The sequence below is a fragment of the Pelecanus crispus genome, chromosome 1 (assembly GCF_030463565.1).
Source record: "Pelecanus crispus isolate bPelCri1 chromosome 1, bPelCri1.pri, whole genome shotgun sequence".
NCBI lineage: Eukaryota > Metazoa > Chordata > Aves > Pelecaniformes > Pelecanidae > Pelecanus > Pelecanus crispus.
The window spans coordinates 164,627,057-164,651,142 of record NC_134643.1 but is presented as its reverse complement, the minus strand read 5'-3'; the positions used below and the strand labels follow the sequence as shown (position 1 = coordinate 164,651,142).

The following is a 24,086-nucleotide window of genomic DNA, read 5'->3' as shown; positions in this document are numbered from 1 at the left end:
TTGTAAAATATCATATTTTAAGCAAATTCCCAGTCTGGACAGACAGTTTACAGGAGTGGTTTGCAGATCACTCTTCAGTATTACTGAATTTTGCTGTAAAAGCGTAGATTGGGTCTTGGTGATGTGTTTGATAATAGCTCTTCTGCATTTAGAAACTAATTTCTTCTGCCAAGTGTGGTGAAGTACAGACACCTTCAGTTCTCTGTAGGGCTTGTTTAGTATTCTTGCACAATTTGCTAGTTTTCAATGGCACCTAGAAACTCCAATTGAGGTTGAAGTCTAATTTTGCTAAAAACAGGGTAAAGTAAGAGGCAGTTCCTGTCCTTAATTGATTACAGTCTAAGTAAGAGAAGTCTTAAAGATACCTGGATTTGTTCCCATGGCAGTAAGTGGTTGCGATCTGTTGATGAATGTCCTTTATATATGGAAGAGGAGTGGTGTGTCTGTAATTATGCACATTGACAGCTGTCTCGTAGGGTAAAGGGGGCTAGGATTTTGGGGGTTGTGTACCTTGTTACAGTTGTGCATTCCAAAGTGAGCACGCATTTATATACCCCTGCCACAAACGCGCCCCTGCCCATTTATAAATTGCCCTTGGTGCTTGGAAGACCCCTTTGACTCTGAAGAATGGTATTTAGCTCTTCTGTTACTTTTTAGTAACAGCGAGCGGTCACCAATGCCGTGCCCCTATCTTATTTTTGTAAACAATACTCCAAAATTGGTTACTTTTGTTGGTTGGAGCTTCCTTGACCGGGCGCCTACTGCTGTTGCGAAATCTGCTCCCTTACGTAAGGGACGCGGCGTGCGGTGCCCGCTTTGTGTTCTTGCTGCAGCTGTCGGGATTTATTACTGCTTCTGCTGTGGGGATGTTGGCAATGCGTGACACGCGCTCCAGAGCGCACTTCTGCCGGGGACTGATAAGGACTTTTCTGTTAGAGTACCGCCTTTGGAAAGCTGCAAGAGATTCAGGTAATGTTGACTGAAACACAGTGGATGCCCGTAGTATTTCACTTGTCTGTGTTTTTCACTCTAGATTACTTTGTATCATTTACTTTAAACAGCATAACTCAGCAACTGAGCTGTTCCGCGCTGTTTAGTTGCTTGCGGTACTACTGAATTTCTATGTTAAAGTCAAGACAGGTTGTTGTGTAGTTCCGCATACCTCAAAAGATATTTTTCGAAGGAAAAAAAAATGTAGAGGACCACAAAATACAAAGGTTTTCCTTTTTAGGGGGATTTTATAGTGCAATGTTGCTTGTCCTTCAGAATGCAAAGGGATTGGTTATTAACCTGTTATCTTTATCTTCTAATGGGAAGAAAATTTGTCTGTTTTATACTTTTGAGGTAGATGACAAGCTGATGGATGTGCGTAACATTTACTGCTTAATGTCCCAGCAGTTTCTAATGCTACTTGCTATTCTGAAGATGCATACAAAGACTGTTTTTGCATACAAAGACTTTTTTTGCATACAAAGAATTCCATTGAATCTCTTCTGTTCCCCATGTAAAGATGTTGCTATTGCTGAGTTCATAGATAGACATAAATATAACAACAGTATTTTTGTTCTCTGTGTTATGGTAATGTGTAGAAGCCCTGTTAAGTTATTTTTCACCTTCAAATAGGTCAATGGCTGCTGGCACTGTGGTAGTAAAGTTAAACATTAGACCTGTGTGTCTTTTGTAGGGTGCAGTCAAGAGTATGGTGTATCCTCTCCAACAAGACAGGGCTGTTCCATACTGTCCTCTTTTGTCTGAAGTTTTGAGAGGAAAACCTGCTTAAGGCTTTGCACTGTGAAGAAGTTTTGTCAATATTCAGCGTATGTTTTTATTTTTTGATTGCTTTTTTTTTTTTTTAAACCTCTATAGAAATATTCCTTCACCCATTGCCTTATTTAATTGCATCCCTACTGGGTGTTTAGACATCTGTAGATTATTAACTGTATGCTTCCTGTAACCATTCCCACAAAAATCAGTCAAATTTCCATATAACAGTGCAAGAGCTTCATATCAGAGCACTGGCATCTCCCCTCCCCGCCCCCCCCCCCCCCCCCCCCCCCGTGAACTTAGTGTTTTTCTGATTGTAAAATAGCAAGAATTGGAGACTATTGTTTGTCTGTCTGCTTTTCTGCAGACATTAAAATGGTACTGTCCTCTGTCATACTTTTCCTATTACTTCTTTCTCCTGAGTCTGCATGTTCTGTGTCTGTATAGGCACATACCCATTCTGTTCTGCATGTTGTCTGTAGATCCTGCTTCCTACTTAGTCTCATGCAACTTTTACTAATAGGTTGTTTCCTTCCCTCCCAAGCCAGTTAATTCAAACAAGATTAGATCCTTTTGGTGCATTTTTTCTTCTCTTTCCAACATTTGTTGCTACCTTTCCTTTTTTCCTTTCAATTGTTTATAAGCAAACCAGCCCTGATTTGAATTTATTCTAATTTTAAAATTTCATAAAATAGTTTTAAACATTTATCAAACCTTCTGGTTCTTTGAATATTGATGCATCGAATATCTGGTGCTTTGAATATTGATATTTATGTGTCTACACATCTTTATTATCAATGGAAGTAAATTATAGCATAATACATGTAAAAATAATCTTATTTTTTTTGTGAAGTGTTATATGGGGAAAAAGAAATAAAGTCATTTTATCCAAGCAGGCTTGTGTTTCTCTGTCCCAGGTTTTGTGGCATAGTATGGATTTGACATCATCACAACATAATAATCTACAAAATGAACTGATAAGAGAATTGGAAAGACAAGAAGGTAAAATGTTTCTTATTTCACTATATTTTCTTGTTGCACTTTGGAATATTGCTAAGTATAAGGAACAAGGTGTCTTGCTGACAATGATCTATCTTCTCATTCACTTTTTCTGAAGAAATGTGTTTATGGCACTTGTACAGAAAGTACAACAGATAGCGCTGTTGTAGTATTCTGGCTATGCAGTAAGTATCTGCTATACTGGCATACTCTGGTCCCGGCAGTTTCCCACCAGTGCCTGGCATGTGGCCTCTGGCTATTTGCCTGCAACTGGTTCCAGGGAATGAAGCTGTGACAACGATAAAGCTGTTCAGGAGAGGTTTGTTTGCGGGGTGTCAATTAGGGACAATTGGTTATTACAAGCTTGGTTTCTGTCTAGACAGCCTCAAACCTAATCTTCAAATACCTTCAGGGGCTGTTGGCAGCTTTTTCTCTTGAGCAAGTTCATGGCTGCACATCTTTCAAGATCCTAAAGCATCATGAGTAATCTTTTTAGGGGTCACCAGGAGCAGATGAGATTTTAGGGCAAGTGCATGTGGGTGTTTTGGGATGGGGTCTAATTATGTTCCACAGCTGAATGCGAAAGAAGGAGGTTTTGGGGTTTTTAAATTATTTTATTTTTCATAATTTTTTTTGTTTAAAATCTCAGCTGAGTTGTGGTCCATGTAGACCCAGGCTTTTGGGCTTCTGCTTTTTCAAGAGACCTCAGTGTCCTGTTTTGCTTTGCTACCTGTTCAGCAAGGCAACGTGGAGCTTTGGGCACAACTGCAATACTTAAAACTAATTGTTTGCTTGCTGAAACTAATGTTTGTTATTTTGCTTTCAAATACTTTTTTCAAAGTACCCCAAATTGATGACCTCCTCTGGAAAACTGACATTACATAAGAAGATGGCTGATAGGGATTGGTATCTATTGCTGTTCCACAAAGCACTGTGCAAGTGCCTTAATCTGGAGATTTTCTTTAATGCAATTCCCTTTCCTATTGTGTAATTCTGACTTGAACGAAGAGCTCCAGTTGATCCTATAAAATGAAGCATGATTGCTGGGGGAAGAAATATCTAGAATAACAAATATTAAAGATAGAACTATTAAAGCCTGAAATACTGATGACTGTCATTATGTAGAGCACGAGAGCCAAGGTAAAGTTGCACAGGCATTTCTATGCTTCTGCAAGCTTGGATCTCTAATATTGATACTCTCTTCATGCAGGATTCAGGGTGGGGAGGAGTGAGTCTGCATGTAATTTCTTTAGCTTTTGAATTATGAAAATTAATTGAGTTCTGGGATATTAGGTAAATGTATGCAAAATTAGTTGGTAGGGCAGAATCTTTAGATCAAATGCAGAAATATATTCCACTTAGCTAAGAGAGTAACTGTGTTGATAGCAACAGCAGGTGGTTCTCTTCCATGTCTAGAAACACTAGGATCAGGAGACGTGAATGGAAAATGGGATATCTTTACAGTTTCATCTGACACCAGGCTTCGGCATATTAAATTCCATGCCAGGTTCTGGAGGTGAAGGGTGCTGAACCTGCTGCACGGAGACGTATCTGCTTGATCGCCTTGAGCCTGTGCCTTCCTTGTTCTCATCTGTTTCCTTCTCTACTGCCTTCCCCATTCCCACTTCATTAACTTCACCTACCCAGTCTCAATCTCTGTTTCTCGGGGTTCTTAGTTCAGTTTCTCTGCAAGTTCCAGCCTGAGCTCTTTATATTCGGTGTCTTCCCCTTTCCTTCTTAATTGGCTTGTCACAAGTTCTCCAGGTTAAAACTCCTCATTATTGTTCACGACTCTCATTACTACTGGTTCTCAGCTTACGGATAGGTCCTCACCCAGTCTGATCTTTCCTCTTGTGTCTTTATCCAATCCGTTCTCCATCACATCTGCATTGTTAGATGTCTCTCTTCTTTCCTCTCATGATTTCTCTTGATCATTAGCTTTAACTGTCCTTGGCTAAACTTTTCTGAGATCAGATTCTGCCACTCTCATCTTAATTTCTTGGGATACTAAATTACTTTACCACAGTTGCATTATATAAATTCACCCCAGAATAATTTTATTTGAGGCAAAAGGAGGAGAGCAAGTTTGCAAGGCATACTTGTCCTTGACACTCCATGGTCTTGCTTCACTTGGCCAAGGCTCAGTTTTTAATCCATAAATATCTGAGAACATGCTGACCTGGTAACCTTCACATATCTCCCAGCATTTTAGAAGGGACACACTCCTTCTGTTCACCCTGCTTAACAGATGTCCTAATCGATGGCGATTCTTGCCATTATTTCAAGTCTCTGGGCGGAGTCCAGAAAGGTGCCTTAAATAGGACGTAGTTGGAATGGAGGTGAGTGAGAAGCAGTCTAACCCCGTGTTGTGGTTTAACCCAGCGGGCAGCTAAACACCACATAGCCGTTTGCTCACTCCCCTGCCAGTGGGATGGGGAAGAGAATTGGGGGGGGGGAAGAAGTAAAATTTGTGGGTTGAGATAGAGTTTAATAGGACAGAAAAGGAAGGGAAAATAATAATCATAATGATAAAAGAATATATAAAATAAGTGATGCACAATGCAATTGCTCACCACCCGCTGACCAATGCCCAGCTAGTTCCCAAGCAGTGATCGCTGCACCCTGGCCAACTCCCTCCAGTTTATATACTGAGCATGAGGTCATATGGTACGCAATAGCCCTTTGGCCAGTTTGGGTCAACTATTCTGGCTGTGCCCCCTCCCAGCTTCTTGTGCACCTGGCAGAGCATGGGATGCTAACCAGTCCTTGACTTAGTGTAAACACTGCTTAGCAACAACTAAACCATCCCTGTGTTTATCAGCATTATTCTCATCCTAAATTCAAAACACAGCACTATGCCTGCTACTAGGAAGAAAATTAACTCTATCCCAGCTGAAACCAGGACACCCTGTAACTTAGAAGTTAAGATATTCAGCTGGGAAGAGGGAGTGACTTAGTGTCCCATTCCTATTTCCTGGGTTACTTCTAAAGATACTTACCTTTCTCATCCCCTTCCCCAGTGACACTTTTCCATTGACTTCAAAGACACTGCTGTAAAATGTGAAAACCAACCTGGGACCAGAGCGTGGAGCCCAAGTCTGCCTCTACACAACTGAGTGCCCACTTCATAGCTGGGCTTTTCCTTGCTTGTTGTCCTTCTTAGTATAATTCTTGCAATCCTGGTTTACTGATGGCCCACCTCTGGTGGTGATGGAGGGGAGGGGAAGCACCTGGTTCTGTAGGGCTGATGGAACACACCCCTCAGGTGAATGAGTTGTGAATTTGAATCCTTCTGAGGAAGGTCTAGCACCCAGTTCCTCCATTTTCTGAGTGCTTAAATTGCTGAACCATTCTTTATATAGTGGACTTTGCAATTAACAGTGCTAGTTAAAAAATGAGCCTATTTATACTATATATAAAAGACACTTTTGCTGTATCTTCCCACCACCTGCCTTCCCTTCTTTCATCTTCCTCTTTTTTTGTCTCTTAGCTTTCAATTATTCTTCTATCTTTAAAAAAAAAACCCAAACAACCTCTTCCACTAATTCTCATCTGAAAAGCATTAGCCTACCCTGCCCCAAAACTCATGGAAGTCACACCATTAGTTACCTATATTTTTTTCTTCGCTGCAGGATTGACTTGAAATATCAGAACTCAATTCTACACCTTTTAGGCAACAAGATGTCTCCAAACAAAAAAAGACTAAAAGAGGTAGTGTGGAATAAGGCTTGAGTATAACCCAATTAAGGAGTGACTAGAGCTAAACCGCACCTTCGCAGCAAATCAGAATAGTCTGAAAATACCTCTTCTCTGAATTTAACCTCTTGGCTATCCTATAGTAACTTATCTCTGAGCTCTTTGGTTGAAAGTAGCAGCATTCAAATACTATAGTAAACATCAGGTGTACTAATTTGAATTAACACTTCTCTGTTCCTTTTGTCTCATCCCAACAAGTAGACCTGCTTTTGCTGAAGACATTACTAAACTCAGAGGGAAACTTCTTGTGTATGCATAGAACAGAAGTTGGAGGCAACACTCAAATAATCAAAGCATGCATTAACTCTGTAGAGAAATCTGTAACATATTCTTCCCTCTCAGCCATGTGTCTGTCTTTTTCTGTTTTACCATCTTCCCACTTTACAGTAGCTGCATTTCAACAATAAATTAAATATTTCTCAACTGCCACATGAAAAAAGTGGTATGTTTGCATGGATTGGTGTTGTTAGGTTACTTTCAGGTCCTTTCCTCAAAGAAATATTTTAGAAATCTAGAATTATTGGTAGGGGAAAATTGGCAGGCATTTTGTTGAGTCCCTTCTGTTCTGCTGGTTGTGGTACCTGGTATGTCGTTACAAGGAAATAAGAGCTTTCAATGGCACAAAGCCCTCTTGACCCAGCAAGCTAAAAGATGTGAAAGATTAGACTAGACAATGGCTTACAGTGTCTAAATTACTCATCCAGAACCTTCCTATCCATCAGGAAATTGGCTGTCAGCCTTTTATAATGTACATTAGACCATCTAATTTAAGAACACAGTCTGCTTTTGTAGTCAAAGGGAAATCATTTAGCTATCTTTAGAGATTAAATAGCTGCTGAGCCTAGACCTGAAGATGTTTTCAATGACAGACAAACATAATGAAGTAACAAGGGAAGTACTTGGCACATTTGAATTCATTATGTGTTCATGAGATAATCTGACTGTGGTACTTCTATTTTCAGCCTTCTAATGGTTTTGGATGACCCGTGACTTGAATGGGGCTGGGATATCAGTGGTGTGAATTTCAAATTGAAAATGCATCTCTCAAGCCCGGGTAAATACATACACTTGATACTGTGAGCGTACCCCTCTCCTGTTCTTGTCTCCTCATGCTCTGAGCTAAGTGCATCTTGTCTCTTGGCTGAGAAGAGGCTGCCTGTGGGTGGCAGTTTTGTATTTCTGCATTTCAAAGTATAAAGTTTCAAGCATTATATCCCCCTGTCGTAGTATCCCAGATTAATCAATATAATATACCTCGTCATTGCCATCACTTCAGCAGGTTGAGCTTGTAATGAATGTACTGGAATGTCTGCATTCAGTTATATGATCATTTCCCTCTTTGTCAGTAGGGGTGAAGTAAGGAAAAATTAACTGTGTAGTTTAGATAAGTACTGGAACAGTACTTTGCTTTATATTCTTAGAGAGGTGTAGGTTACATCTGACTTCTGGAAAGTCAAGATCATGATTAGATTTCCCTCCTGACCCCTTCCTTTTAAGGGTCCTTGGAATGGAATGAAATAGAAAAAAGTCGAATGAAATAAAGATACTAAAGTGATGCCACCTGGAATTTGGGGACTATTCTGTGATTCAGGATTGTGTATGTTTCCATGGAGCCATCTGTAATGCTTGCAAGACCAGGGCTCTGATCCTGAGATGTCAGTAGCTCAGTAAAAATTGCGAGACTCCAGAGTCCTTTAGAATTGGGATCTGATGTAGATTTGGGGTAAACTTCTTTTGAGTCACTGGAAATACCCAGATGGATTCACAGGGCTACCTTCTGATGATTCCTGTCAGTGTAGTAATGTAACTCTTCTCCAGTCATCTCTTGCAGTTACAGAACTGGTTGCAGGTCTGTTCCATTGCTGACCTTTCTGCAGGTATCTTCGTGATGTGGAGATATATAGATAGCTATTTTATGTTTTATATATATATTAAAATATGTATTGTATATTATATATATTATGAATATATTATATATGTATAAAAAATACATCTTGAATCTTTACTTTACTTTGGATTACTCCAGTTCCGTGTGTCCAGGCTGGGCAGATCTGAAGAGTCCTGGCTGGTCATGAATTCTTGGAACTTCCTCTCATGCATTACTCAATCAGTAATGTCAGCACAGGTAGTCCTCCTGTGTTCATCAAACTCAGAGGCAATTGCTGAGAAGTCTTAGAGGAACCATGTATGTCTTCACAGCTCTTGATACATGGTTCTTAAAATATTTGTAAATAAAAGTCTAAATGATAAATTTTAAATCTCAACTCTACAGATGAGAGTATACTGCTTCTGAAGAAGGAGGAATATGTTGCTGTAGGGCTGAACTTTTTCAGGTCAAGTTCATGCTGAAGGCTTTGATTTCATTCTGTTTGCCAGCTGGACAAGATCCATCAAAGCAGTAGAGAAGCAGAAGATGGCTGGGTCTTATTTCCTTATCACCTTGGGCTGTGACACTTTTGGCCTCAAGAGATTAAGTAGGGTCAGGCCAGCACTTGAAAGAGACTAACCTGTTGGGGTTGGTTTTTTTTTTTCCCCCTCTGTAAGTTGTTTTAATAAATCATTGGGTGAAACTATTGTTTTGGAATTAATGCTGTCCTAATCCATTAGTAAAGTGCTTGGAGGACGTTTTGTTACTCTGTGTGCTATTTGTGAAAGAGTCTGAAAATGGAGATATTGACTGCTAGTATATTCTTTACAGCTTTTATGTGAAAGGGTCATTTTACTTACTTTTTTAGCCACATTTTAATTCAGGTACCTAGACAGTGGTATCTATTTTTTTAAAAATATAACTTTAATTCAGCACCCTTGTCTTTGCTCCTTTTCCTGCATTTTAAGTGCTATTTAACAGTGCCTGTCTCTGTTCCCCTTTTATTCAGTGGAGAATGCATTAATGTAGGCACTATCATTATTCAGTGAGAGATTTAACATATGCCATTAAATGATGGAAGATACCCAACTGAATTTTAAGGTTACAATTTCCTGATGGACCTGTATATTCCCAAGCATGATTATATGTGACAATTGGTGTAAAGGGAACAGCTGATCATGTAGCATGTTTCTAAACGGGTACTATTTCTACTCATTCCAAGCAAAAAGTGTGCAGGTAATAATAGCCTAAGGCCCATTCATGTGATTTCATTCATTGTTAATGAAAAAGATGCTGCAGTTTGCAACTTGTGCCATTCTGACCTGGTCTATCTCCTGTTATTTTCCTTCTGCTTTCCTTTCCCTACTTGAAGGACTTCTCCAACTCTGCCTCAGAAGAACTCACGTCCTTCATTTTCTTTCTTTAGGTTTTGTTCTAGAAACCATTTTGTTTGACATTTGAATGCGTCAGCCAAAGCCTCTGGTTCCCTACACAAGATTTTGCAGCTTGACACACGTTTCTCTAACTAACCTGCCACTGACTTCCAGTCTTCCACATGATTTAGTATGTCTCTTTGGAAAACTATGTTCACATTTCAGTTGTAATAATGATGATTGCTTTGCCTTTGAGAATGATGTTTACGCTGTTTTCTTAATGATGTGGTTGATATAGTGCAAGATGTGTCAGCAGTATATGACTTTTCTCCCTCAGCCCTGATACTAACTTAAAATCAAGGGAGTTCAAAGAACATGCTTCAAAGACATTAGACTTTTATGATGAACAATACTTTACCTGAAATATTTCAAAGAACGCTATAAGAAATGAATCTATTAGGCAGAACGTCTTAAGAAACTTAGACATTCAAATTATATTTCAAGAAGAATTTGGAGCGTCTATAGATGGGAACTTCTTTGTGGACACAAGTTCAAGAGCAAAGGAGTGCTATCTGTTTCACTAACAAAAATTATCTCGATTTCTATATGTTACCTGAACACGATCAGACTGTCTCATCTTAATGTAAATAAAGTTGTAGCACCAGAAACTCCAGTGGTTTCTGTATATACATGCTCATGCAAAGAGACGAATAGGCTGAAGAAAGTCATTCTATGTATATACCACTTCCATGTCTCTCCAAATCACAGCAGAGGAGTGAGGGCAAACCTGCCTGGTCCAAACCCAGGCAAATGAAGAAGGGAGGAAGCAGTCCTAGCAGAGTCAGCTCTTGTCTTAAAATGTCATTAAAATCATTAAAATCCATTCACTGAGTCATAATTCCAAGAATTATTCTTCCTGAACAAGAGAATACAGACTAACACAGAGATAAACACTTCCAGGAAGAATAACTTCCTATCAGCTTTTTACATCTGTTATCAAGAAACTAGTTTGATCAAAGTACCAGCAGAACTTTCTCAATGTTTGCAGGTATTAAAAGACTTCATCTCACTTGGATTTTGCTTACTCTGATAACAATTTTCTTGCTGCTTGAAGGATTTCCCACTAGTTTGTTATTTTTCTGTTCTGACTGCTCTGAAGGCAGTTACAGAGAAATACACTTCTTTCCTTTTGCGCAGTCCCACGAGAAATTTAGCTGTTCTGAAAGATATAAAGCAGAAAATAGAAGAGTGCCTTTTGAATTATGAAGGGAAACTTGTATGTAAGTAAGCAAATTTGACTAAAAGTCTGCACTCCTTATTTTGTCAGCACTCCTTGTCAGAATCACTAGCATCCTGGTCCTGACAAAATTTCTCATTAGGGTTTTGAAGCCTGTCTACCACATGATGTGTCTGATGAAACAAATACACTTTGATTCTCCACAATAGTAAGATCTTCTTAAGAGGAAGACAAAAATATAAAAAAAAAAATGTAAAATTCTCCAGATAACACACCTGGGGGATTACCAAAAGGATAAGATGGCCAAAGATTTAAGTGGTGTTATTAATCAGCAGATGTGGGATTCTTCTGTCAGGGGTGTGGACAGTTTATCTCAGGTAGGGTGCAGTGGCCTACAAACTCTGTTAGTGTAGGTACTATGCAAGCCTTAAGTAGAAAGATTGCTGATAATGTAGGGAATAGGTGGGAAATATTTATTGAGCACTAGAGGGGTAGCTGTAATACTGCTGAAGTTTTATAGATCTTCTGGCAGAAGCTTTATGAGTTAAGACTTAATAACTTACGGCTTCTCAACAAAATTGGGTCCAAAACAGATGTCAAGGGAGGAAGAATCAAGAAAAATGGTTGTAATTGGGAGGTAATAGGAGGAATAGCTTTTTATTTCCACAGCTAGTACTGATCACAGAACAAGATCAGACTGCTCTAAGCAATGAGAGAAGATTAAAAGCAGGCTATATCTGGTATGCCTGGAAACAGGATGATATATTAAATACACTTACGATATGTGTAATAAGACAGCTTCATATTAATTCTTTCATAAGAAAAGATTAATTTTGCCCTGGAGCAACATTTCTCTGGCACTTAACTCATGTTTGTGCAGAGTTCCCTCCTTGCAGGCACAATGACACATGTGTTTTCTCTCAACATTAGAGGCTTGCAGAAGATGTAATGGGCTGCCACATACTACTTATTTCCTAACACTTTAAAATATCATAGTTTCAATGTTGACTATATTATTTAAGTTGCCATTATAAAATTGTATTGTTTATATTTTTTCCAGTAGTATACGTATTACATTATTTTTAATTTTGCTGTATCCCATGATTAGGGTTCCTCCCTTCCCTCCCCATCCAATAAATTTTTGGAGTACCATGGGTTGGTTAGTTGTCTTTGTTTTGGGATTTTTTTTTTGTTTGGTTGGGTTTTTTTTAGCTTTCAGATTATGTCTTAGTGTCAACATGCTAAGATTGAATATGAACATTTTTGCTTTTACTTCCTTGTTTTTTGCTATTCTCTAGTTTCTTCTGACACTTCGAGTAAGTTGAGTTACAAGCTTAACACACTGGCTAATGAGCCTGAACATCTTCCTGATGTGTTTTTGTTTGGTATCATCTCTTTCTTTGCTCACCCCTGCTTTTGTACCTTGGCCCTTCTATCACAGGGAAGGAAGAGCGACTTTGTCAATAGGTTATGGCAATAAAAATACTGAAGCATATGGCAGAGCAAATGACAACACTTGAGGCCCTCATGTCCTGTGACTGCAGTGATTTGAGGGGGAAGAAAATGTGAAGGATCTTTGGTAGACCAATGTGTTTTATGGTGATGAAAACATAAATGTTTTCATTTTTAATAGCCATTGGGCCTGCAGTTTCCATGCAGATCCTGATCTTGATATCTGTGATTTCAATGGTAACTGCAGGCTTGATATAGAAACTCTGCTTTGAACAAGATGGTAACCCAGTTATCTAAATCTCTAGCATGCTTTCCAGGAGGTGCTGCTTGTAAACATGTTTTGCTTTAGCTAATTTGCCAAGAGATCAAAGTTGGCTGCGAAAGCAAATTTCCTGTGAAAACTTGAATGATTCTAGACTTTGCTAAGAAAATGCTCTGGACAGCTTCGCTTACATAGTTTTTTTTGTAACATTGTGGTGCAGCTTTGTGTGATGATGGCAAAACTGAAACTGGCTTGGTATTCAGCTAAAAAAGAATGAATCCTCTCCTGTTAGAAGAGTTATCCAGGATTATGTTAGCTATTCATAAATAGCCTTTGTTTAACAACAGGGATGGCATTCAGGATATCAAGCCAACTGGAAAGAATCCCTCAGACAGGGCTCTGTTGGGGTGGGTGGATAAGCTTTCCTGACAACACTAGTGCTTTTGCTCCTGTCTGTCATAACTTGTGTTGCTAGCATCTATTTCACAAGTTTAGTGACAGACTTATAAATGATACGGTGGCTCCTTTTGTTTACTGTCAAAAAGAACCATAATGTGGGGAAAATGAACAGTAAATGGATGTGGAAAATAAAAAATCCGGGCACGTAAGACCATGAGTGTCTATACTAGGGCAGCTGTTCTTGAAGGGAAAAAGAAGTTAAAAAATTTCCTTTGGATTGCTGAAGTGGAAAGCAGTAAAAGGTAACATTCCACTTCTTTACTTTTTATGAACTTGGCTTCCCCAGCAAAACAGGAAAGAAATTATTTAGTCATAAACTGAAAACTTCAATTAGAATTCAGGAGAATTCCCATGTATCTTGCTAACCATTAATGGAGAAATGTATTTTTATTCACAGATGTAATTCACATTCATAGAATCATAGAACAGTTTGGGTTGGAAGGGACCTTTAAAGGTCATCTAGCCCAACCCCCCTGCAATGAGCAGGGACATCTTCAACCAGATCAGGTTGCTCAGAGCCCCGTCCAACCTGACCTTGAATGTTGCCAGGGATGGGGCATCAGCCACCTCTCTGGAAAACCTGTTTCAGTGTTTCACCACCCTCATCATAAAAAACTTCTTCCTTAAATCTGGTCTAAATCTACCCTCTTTTAGTTTAAAACCATTACCCCTTGTCCTATTGCAACAGGCCTTGCTAAAATGTTTGTCCCCATCTTTCTTATAAGCCCCCTTTAAGTATTGGAAGGCTGCTATAGCCACACTCCAGTCATGGGATTCATCCCACCAAGTTTCAGTAATGGCAACTAGGTTGTAGCTTTCTAGTAGCACGGTGGCTTCCAGCTCCTCCTGTTTGTTGCCCATGTTATGTGATTGGTGCAGAAGCATTTCAACTGGGCTGTTGGCTCTGTCACCTTCTTAGAGGAACACTCCTTAATTCCTTTGAGGTATTTCACTGGTGTTTCCCTGTTACCTCCTATTACCTCAGGATCCCCTGGCTCACTCTGTAAGACTTCAAGTGTGCTGCAGCATAGCCAGCACATCTCAGAGCAACAGGCTGAGGGCCCTTGCTAGTACCCTGTCCCTCTAACCTTGGCATGTCATCCCACAGCTTGTCATGCGTAAGCCTGATATTATCCTGTCCTGGTTTTGGCTGGGATAGAGTTCATTTTCTTCCTAGTAGCTGGCATACTGCTGTGTTTTGGATTTAGAATGAGAAGAATGTTGATAAACACAGGGATGGTTTAGTTGTTGCTAAGCAGTGTTTACACTAAGTCAAGGACTTGTTAGCATCCCATGCTCTGCCAGGTGCACAAGAAACTAGGAGTGGACACAGCCAGAACAGTTGATCCAAACTGACCAAAGGGCTATTCCATACCATATGATGTCATGCTGGGGGGGGGTGGCCGGGGAGCAGGGATCGCTGCTTGGGAGCTGGCTGGGTATCAGTCAGTGGGTGGTGAGCAATTGCATTGTGCATCACTTGCTTTGTATATTATTATTGTTATCATCATTATTATATTATTATTATCATCATTACTATTTTACTTTATTTCAATTATTAAACTGTTCTTATCTCAACCCAGGAGTGTTTCTCACTCTTACTCCTCTGATTCTCTCCCCCATCCCATCAGGGTAGGGGGAGTGGTGAGCGGCTGCGTGGTGCTTAGTGCTGGCTGGGGCTAAACCATAACATATCCCCCTCCCCCTTCAAGTCTAGTGCAAAGCTCTGTCAATGAGCCCCGCTAGTTTGTGAGCGAAGACCCTCTTCCCACTTTGAGAAAGGTGAATCCCATCTGATGCCAGCAAGCCTGGTACTGTGTAGGCCATGCCGTTATCGAAAAACCCCAAATTGTGGCTGTGACACCAGCCGCGAAGCCATGTGTTAAGAGACTGGGCCCGTCTGTTTTCTTCCAATGTTGCTGCCCACAGCTGGGAGGAGAGAGGAAAAAATAACCTGTGCTCCAGATTCCCTTACTAGCTGTCCCAAGGCCCTGAAGACTCTTTGGATTGCCCTTTGACTACGCATTGCAGCTTCATCGCCACCCACATGAGAAGAGCAGTAATGGGTAATAGTCCGAGGGCCATACCAGGCTAGGAAGTTTCTTAGTGATGTCCTTAACCTGGACCCCAGGGAGGCAGCAGACTTCCTGAAGAGGAGGGTCTGTCCAGCATATTGGACCCTTTGTTCCCCTCAGAAGGGAGTCACCTACAACTATAACCCGTCTTCCTCATGGAGGTGGTCATGATATGTGGGTTAGGCCTTTCTGACCTATTCTGTTCAAGAAATATTCTTGCTTCCAAATCAGCTTTTCAATATAAATCGGTAGTTTCATTATTGGTCCACTCAGCCTGTTTGACCTTTTATACTTTTGCTTCCAGGGGAAAAAGAAGATGAACAGATAGTTGCAGAAATCATGAGAAGGCGTTTTTTCCCTGTTCTTATAACTTATAAAGCCTGGGAAGGCTTTCGCTTCGCTGGCCATGAGATAAGAATTACAGAAGCCACTGATTGTTATGGAGCAGTCGTCTGGCCATCGGTACAATATTTATGCAGTATTATTATTTTTTAGTTTTGGAGTCTTCTAGCACTTTTAATTTGTTTTGCATGATAAATATATTTTGTTGTATGTTGTAAAGGAAAACATTCTGTGCTTCTCTGTCTCTGTTCTGCAAATCCCACACATGAATTTTGCCTGCTTTTGTATGGATTCCTGGTTCTCAAAGCTTAAAAGGTATTTCTTGTTTGTGCCCCTATCACACAAGATGTATGATCTTGTGTACACTCCTCACCTACCAGTAACTTTTGATCATATTGGCCAATTACAAGCATATTTTGAAACAAATATGGCAGTCTTATGATGATTACATTTCTGTACATTTTATAAATACAGACAGCTGTATAGCAGGCAGATCCATGTTGCAGAAACAGCTGCGATACGAGCTCACAAGGTATTAGCACTCATAGAATCTACTCAACCTACTCATATGAGAGACAATTTTACCTTGTAAATATGCAGCCATGGGAAAAGGTTCAGGTGCAGCTTTCAGTTTCTTAAACAGTCAGAAATCTAGTGGGAGAGAACCATTGTCCTTGGCTCTTGATATAAGAACCATCAATGTGCCCATCATACAAAGAGCCTTCTTCAAGGTTGTGGATCTGTGCAATGCACCTAACTGACTGTTTTGAAATAATTAAGAGTGAAAGAAACCACTGCGGTCAGGGAGGTGCCATGATGCACCATTGACACTTGCAGTGTTCAGAGAACATCCCTGAAACAGAACCATCTCCCGAAGCCCCTATAGGAGGGAGAGGACTAAAACGCAGGAGGCTCAATTTCTGGCCCAACAGTATCAGCCTTCTAGGATTGTACGGTTTTTAAGAAGTACAGCCATAGTTCAGCTGAGGATAGTTAGTGTACTCTGCTGCTTTGAACTCCAAAGAGTTTTCCTTGTCTTAGCAGACCTGGACAAGTCATTTATACTATATGTCTTAGTGGCCTCAGTGCATGTCTTCAAGAAAAGGTTAGCTGACTGCCAATTATTTTCACAAAATCATGGGCTGTACTGAAAAGCATATTTTTTTTCTGGAAGGGTTTAGCCAGTTTTGCTGTGGAAGGAAGGCAATCCCGCCTGTGTCTCTTCATGTTCTCCCTTCCTGTTCCATCCAGCATTATTTGAACTCTTCTGAAAAACATCAGCAAAATTTGTCAAGAGGGCAGAAACCTTAAGGAAAATAGAGTTTCTGCATGTTTCATGGAAAGGAAGCCAGATTTCAAAGTTTCCCTAATTTAACCCACAGAAATTTTGATCCTGCCACCCAGTCTCTACAACAGAATATGGCAAAACTCCAAGGGAAGAAATTATAGGAATATATGGAACTAACAGGAAATCTTAATATAATGTGGTTTTAAATGTCAGTCAAACATCAGATACAATCTTTAGGAACCTGGTTTTAATTAGCCCTGGTGCTCACAGACTTATTTCTATATCAAAGCTTGGTTGATTATGAGATATACATAAGTTTGCATAAAAGACCCTAGTCTTTTTGCTCTGAATTAAGAGGCAGAAAGCAAAAACTTTATTTGAATTTCTAGCATAACATTGGATCAACAGTCCTCCTGTTCCTTTCCTTCTACTTCTTAATTGGTTAAAAGCAAAACTGAGAGAGTAATTTTGTTCTGCCAGTCTAAGCCATTAATAATTGCCTTTCTGAATGGTCATCTGTATTGCAAGAATATGTGGCAACCATCATACATATTTGTCCATGGACAGTATATAATTATCAAAATCTGGGAAAAAATAAGGGAGAAAAGCTGGAAACTGTCTTTGCCAGAGAAATAAAATTAGCAATTTCTATTTCAACAGTGAACTAAAACTCACTGGTCAGTATGAGACAGGGCAGAAAAGCTGAAGAAGCTTCTTAATCACAGTTTAGATATGCATATATAAGGAGTCTGTTGTAGAGGGCTCTTTGTGGCTTTGTTTGCTATAAAAGTTAGCTAAGCTTAACAAGGTAAGCACATAGAAACTGAAAAGTAACTGAAAGAAAAGGGGTAAATCTATTGGTCCCTTTTGAATCATTGTGATAATTAATTATTGTTAGCTATTAACTATTGGAAGGTTTAACAAGCGTTGTTGTGGATTTTCTGTCACAAGCAGTCCTTATATCAAGATGTCTTTGCGAAGGGCACGTTTTAACTCAACCAGAAGTAAGTGCAGTCATAAGCAGGAATTGCTGACTGGAATTTTATAGCTCATGTTATGCAGTGTGACAGATTAGATAATTGCAGTTGTTCCTTCTAGCTGTAATGCTTTGCAAGCCTATATTGAGGCATGTTGGGGCATTTATTTTGTCAGCCTATAGAGCTCAAAAATCATAGAGAGCTGTGATCCTTTAGGGACAGCACTTGAATGAATATTGCTCATTTGAACAGATATGAATTTTTGAACAGACAAGAATTTTTTTGCATGTTTTTACATGACAATGCATGTATAGTGAGGGGATTTATTTATTTGTTCAGTATATTCATGGATTCCATTCCCTACAGGCTCTTGTTCTGTGTTATTTTTTGGAAACTAATTCTAAACAATACAATCTGGTTGACAAAAATGTGATTGAAATTGGAGCTGGAACTGGGTTGGTCTCCATAGTAGCCAGTTTACTGGGTGAGTACATGCCATTGCTCTTATGGTGTTGGAAACATCTCAGGTGAATACTGGAGGACAAAAGAAGCGGCTCAGTTCTTCTAAAAGACTGTTGTTTGAAAGCTTCCAAGAGCAAGAAAAAATAAATTCTAAAAGGCTTGTTTGGAAAGCTGCTCTGGTTTTTTTTTTCCTGTAAAGCTGTGAGTGTATTGATGCAATAAATGAGATCCTAGTAGATGATGATGTCATTAATAGTGTTAAACAGGGGACCAAAATAGGAAACTAGTGGCCTCACTGGATGTCAGTGGCAACCAGATGAAGCCACATGTAGGTATGACCAATGCGTCACCTTCCACTGACCAAACAGCTCTTGGATGCCAGGTCACTTTCTTTCCATTTGTGTTCCACATTTTCTTTCGGCAACTGATCAGCAACTTGATTTTTCTGCTACAGACACTGTTGCATTTTCTCTCATGGTAGCCTGTTCTTCCTCAAGAGTAATCCAGATGAGTGACTTTGCATTTTAATAGAGTTTTAGCTTTCTGTATTCTGAGAAAGCTTCTTCCTCTGTGAAATGGAAAGAACCTGAGGCAATGCTTAAGTCTCATGCTGACTTCTTGGAGTCAGTAACTGGTATTCTTCAATCCCTAGTTGCTCACTGTACTTTTAACCAATATGATATCAAGACGCAGTAAGTATCTGATTTCTCCCCACCCATCCCCAGCTGCATTTAGATGGCGATCTGTAGAGTAGAACTACTGGGAACTAACTATTTATTTTAAGCACAATGGCTAAGAGCTATTTGGAGCATTCACATTGTTCTGTTCCCCTCAATGAGAGCTACCTGGTAAAATCAGTTCCTTGTGTGTGGCTTTCGTGAAAGGGATTTTACTCAAGTCTTAAGGTATATTCAAAGATTATGTTTGTTTTCTCCCTGTCACAGGTGCACTTGTGACTGCCACTGATTTGCCAGAACTGCTGGGAAACCTTCAGCACAACGTTCTCCGAAATACAAAGCTGAAATGCAAGCACAAGCCTCATGTTAAGGAATTGTCTTGGGGAATTGATCTGGAAAAGAACTTTCCTAGGTCTTCCTGTCACTTTGACTATATTATGGCTGCTGATGTAGTTTACCACCATCCCTTCCTGGATGAACTCCTCCTAACTTTTGATCACTTGTGCAAGAATGACACTGTTATTCTGTGGGCTATGAAATTTAGGTTGGACAAAGAGAACCAATTTGTGGGCAGATTTCAGACACTGTTTGACTTAGAGGTGATTTCTAATTTCCCCAGCTTGAATATAACCTTGTATAAGGCAATGAGGAAAGGCAGAATGAAAGCCAGACCTTCCAAACTGACGGTCTGAAAGAGAGATACAGGGAGGTGACAGTTTCAGCTGTTCTGCAGCTTGTTCTGTTTTTACTAATTTCCATGTCAGTAGCTGCTAACACCTGCTTGAATGACATTTTTAGAGATATCTAAACCAAATATCAGATTCCTAGTGCATCCCTAACAAATTCCTAAATTCAATTTGCCAATAGTTTTATACACAGAAGAAATGTATCTTTGAAGTTTCCTTGACTTTTATGTGCTAAGCTGACACCACTAATAACTTTCACAAGTCTTCCCATTATTGTTATGGGTCGTGTAATGAATATTTCCAATAGCTTTCAATTGCAGCTTTGGACGGTGTCTCATAAGATCAACTAATCATTTAAAACTTAAGACTATAATAAATCTTTGTATTTAAAAGTTGTGCTGTTAAATCTAATCTTTCCCCATTCTCACTATCATGTAAATCCTTCCTTTGAATAGCCCTTATAGGACATTAAATTAGCTGGAAAAAAAACCCACCTGGGAAATATACTATCATAATGAAGGGACAGAATATATTAGTTACCCTTTGATTTAATTTAATTTTTTACTTAGATTCCATTTTTTATTTAGATTCAGGGATTCTTCAACAGACAGTGACACACATGAGGCAAGAGGGAGTTAAACGTTTTGTTGCTTGAACAAAGGTCTTGGATAAGAAGAGTACAGCATATCACCAACTGACCTTTGCAAAGACCTTAAATTCCTGGAGGTCTGCTCCTCCAAAAATAGACGGTTATCTGGACCTCAGGAAACAACAGTGGAGAAATGACAGTTGCCATTAAGAAAGGAGTTTTGCACTGCCGGCTGGTGGTGACTGGAGGCAGAAAACTAAACCAGCCTGACACGGTGTGGCTGAGGCATGGGCAGGCTTAGATTTTTTTTTTTTTTTTTTTTTTTTGTCGTTTTGTAGTATGGGCAAAGAAAATACTTTCCTCCTAGGTGCTCAGTACTGTGTGTTCCTGTTTACAGTGGTCAGGTTAATGTCCTTGAAAGCCTATCAGAGAACTTTCTTTTGGGAAGATTAATAAAATGATTCTCTGCACACCCCATATTTTCTGATTCTCTTTGTAATTGAGTGTGAGACACCTTCAAATCCCTTGCAGGCTAGAGAAGCAAACCCAGCTCATGTGCTGATGTTCAGGCAGAGCTTTACCACCGTTGCTGTGGCAGGCAATTGCTCCAGTAATATGAGGGCTCTGGGGGCTGTCAGTCTTTATCTTTTTAGCTCCTGTTTGTATTGCCTCCAGGAGGTTTTTATATATTGTCAGATTTGAGCATTTTTTTATGATGACTTCCAGAACATACTAGTATTTGTACCCCTTCTTTGTGACAGATGCATGTTACTTATTTACTCTGCTGCCCGGTGCAAGTATGGGGCAGAACTATGATAAATGACTGGTATAACTGGAATGTACTCTCACTCCCAGCTGAACATTTGGTTTTCTTGGGACAAAGGTTCCCAGCATTACAGATGAAGTGGTGCAGAGAGCCGAGTGTGAGCTGCCAAGCTTTTCCAGTGGGAGATGAGGATCCTATGTGTGAAAGGAGGTGGTGAAGAGAATTTTTGGGGGAGGATGGATGAGGATGTGGCAGGAGGGATCTGGAGTTGGAGGGAGGATTACAGGGAAAAGGTAGGTGTAGGGAGAAGGTGAGATGGAGGAAGAGAAAGTGAAGTATCACTGGCAAAGGTGATACTGACTTCAAAAAGGGTTAGGAACCATGGCACAAGGGTAGACCATTTTTCTTGCTACTGACTGTAAGGGGGGCATCCTTGGTGAACCATGGAGGATGACTCTGTGATAATACTAGAGCAAGCAGTATGTCGTAGCTCAGAACAACAAAATGAGAAGAAAGGAAGCCAAGTACACTGACTACTTTTTGGCTCTCCTGCTGGGACATCACATGTGAGATTTTGGCTTGGATGTTATTAACGAAAATCTAATCCTCATCAGTTAGTTCCCTGTGACAAGGTTTGTAGGTAGAGGTAGCATCTTTTATTGGATCAACCAGTATAGTTAGAAAATTAGAGCCTATGCCAGCTGGTATGGAGTATTACCTCTACTTACAGATGTGATTATGCTTATGTCCTTAGATCATTACAGCTGTAGAAAAACACAACTACAGAATGGAAATATTTTTTTCCCACACTGTGTAATAGAAATAGTTCAGTTTAAGTGAATAAAGAAACAAACATGGATATCTCTGATTTCTAGATTTCCTCTCCCCGCTGCCTTCCTTCACTTGCAACCACCAAATCCACTGCAACTGAAACTCTAATCCTTGCATCCTGAAGGGCATCTCTGTTTACAAATGTTTCATGGATAAATGGACTGGCACTGTAAATAGTGGGTGCCAGCAAAAATGTCTTGTGAACTCCAAAGTGATGAAGGCTAAAGAGGAAAAGGAAGACTACAGCAAAGTAGTTAAGTGCAATCACTCTTAAGTAGCTGTTCTGCTGATTGGCTCTCCCATTTGGGCTGCAGGCCGTCCCATGTTGAGCTTCTGCTGAAGTCAACAGGAGATGTGTTTGTAGAATGGATTCAGGATTGGGCCCTTTAGGCCCAACAGCTTGTTAATATTTAGTGTAATGTAACATTAGTCCTCTTTCCCACAAATCTGTCTAGCACCACTGTGTGAAGCTTCCTGGGAAAGCTCTAGGGACTGGATGCTCTATTGTAGAGTCACCTTTTGCCCTCTGGTATGATGGGCAGGTTATTAACCATGACCAATTGTTGTGGTTTAACCCCAGCCAGCAACTAAGCACCACGCAGCCGCTCACCACTCCCCCTACCCCGATGGGATGGGGGAGAGAATCAGAAGAGTAAGAGTGAGAAACACTCCTGGGTTGAGATAAGAACAGTTTAATAATTGAAACAAAATAAAGTAAAATTGTAATAGTAATAATAACAATATAATAATAATAGTAGTAATAATAATATGCAAAGCAAGTGATGCAGCTAAACACCACATAGCTGTTTGCTCACTTCCCCTGCCAGTGGGATGGGGGAGAGAATTGGGGGGGGGGGGGGGGGGGGGGCAGAAGTAAAATTCTTGGGTTGAGATAGAATTTAATAGGACAGAAAAGGAAGGGAAAATAATAATCATAATGATAAAAGAATATACACCACCCACTGACCGATGCCCAGACAGTTCCTGAGCAGTGATCGCTGCACCCTGGCCAGCTCCCCCCAGTTTGGATACTGAGCATGATGTCATATGGTACGGAATAGCCCTTTGGTCAGTTTGGGTCAGCTGTCCTGGCTGTGCCCCCTCCCAGCTTCTTGTGCACCTGGCAGAGCATGGGAAGCTGAAAAGTCCTTGACTAGCATAAGCAGTACTCAGCAACAACTAAAACATCAGCGTGTTATCAACATTCTTCTCATCCTAAATCCAAAACACAGCACTATGCCAGCTACTAGGAAGAAAATTAACTCTATCCCAGCTGAAACCAGGACATCAATGGAGGGTGAGGTTGTATGTGGCATTTACCAATGGAGATTATTTCTGCTCTTTGAGAAACAGTCTCACGTGAATGCCAAGTATTACTGACTCCTAAAGTCAGAATTTTAATAATCATTTATTCTTTGTTCTAATATTTCAAATAAAGAATCAAGTTGTCATTCAGTGCATTGTGTTGCTAATACACATGGCATTTGTATCCGTAGTTTGTGAAAGGCAGAGCAAAAAATAGGTCAGTTAAATTTGTGGGTGAAAGAGCTCCACCTATGAGGAATGCCAGAAAGGCTGCCTAAGCTAGTAGGCTTTTACAGTGTGTTGTAGAGTGTTATGGTAATCATACTAATTGAAGAGATAAATTGGGATGTATGGTGCGGATTCGATCAGTTCCCTGGATTTTCCATATTCTAACCTAAGAATAGTTTATTGAGTAACAACATATTTAAGTAACTTGATGGTATTTGTTAGATTTTCCACAAACAATATGCTTTTCAAATGCTAATGTTTTCAGGAAGGGTTCTTTTTGTATGAAGTATATATAAAATCATTACAGCGATTTACTTTGCTGCTTATTATACAACATCTCCATCAAGGTCTTGTACAAATCATTGCTTCTTCCTTCTCAGAGTTAAAGTAACAAACACTTTCAACATTGTACAGTTTCCATATGGTCATATTGAGTTTTTGGCTCTGTCTTGTTGAATTGTCATTTTGCAGCTCTGAGTGATTTGGTTTCATTTGCATTATTCAACCCACCGATTTGGGCTGTTGCCTCTTATAACAGCTGTAAGAAAAAGCCATAGCTGCTGAACGTGTAGAAAAAGCATTCAAATAAAAGTACAGATCTACGCACAAACCTCGTTTTCATTTAGAAGCAGTAATGGAGGCCCAGCCTAAGAAATGCAACTGCCAAAAGTACTCAGATAACTACCCATGG

The 24,086-nt window shown here is 39.9% G+C and overlaps 1 protein-coding gene across 1 annotated transcript; it reads left to right on the top strand.

Moving 5' to 3' along the window:
• The first annotated feature begins 866 nt into the window (after positions 1-866).
• Positions 867-19,682, top strand: LOC104032564 (protein-lysine methyltransferase METTL21E). Its single transcript, XM_075717299.1, has 6 exons — positions 867-969; positions 1,685-1,697; positions 2,618-2,766; positions 15,549-15,706; positions 18,218-18,335; positions 19,258-19,682. The coding sequence occupies exons 1-6, from the start codon at positions 867-869 to the stop codon at positions 19,680-19,682; spliced, it is 966 nt and encodes a 321-aa protein (XP_075573414.1).
• The last annotated feature ends 4,404 nt before the right edge of the window (positions 19,683-24,086 follow it).

Bases quoted from the DNA above. Each gene is read 5' to 3' on its own strand.
- LOC104032564 (XM_075717299.1), top strand. From the start codon at position 867: ATGTTGGCAATGCGTGACACGCGCTCCAGAGCGCACTTCTGCCGGGGA. The intron at 2,767-15,548 runs GTAAAATGTTTC...TTTTGCTTCCAG, and splicing joins AGAATTGGAAAGACAAGAAG to GGGAAAAAGAAGATGAACAG. The intron at 18,336-19,257 runs GTGAGTACATGC...TCCCTGTCACAG, and splicing joins CATAGTAGCCAGTTTACTGG to GTGCACTTGTGACTGCCACT.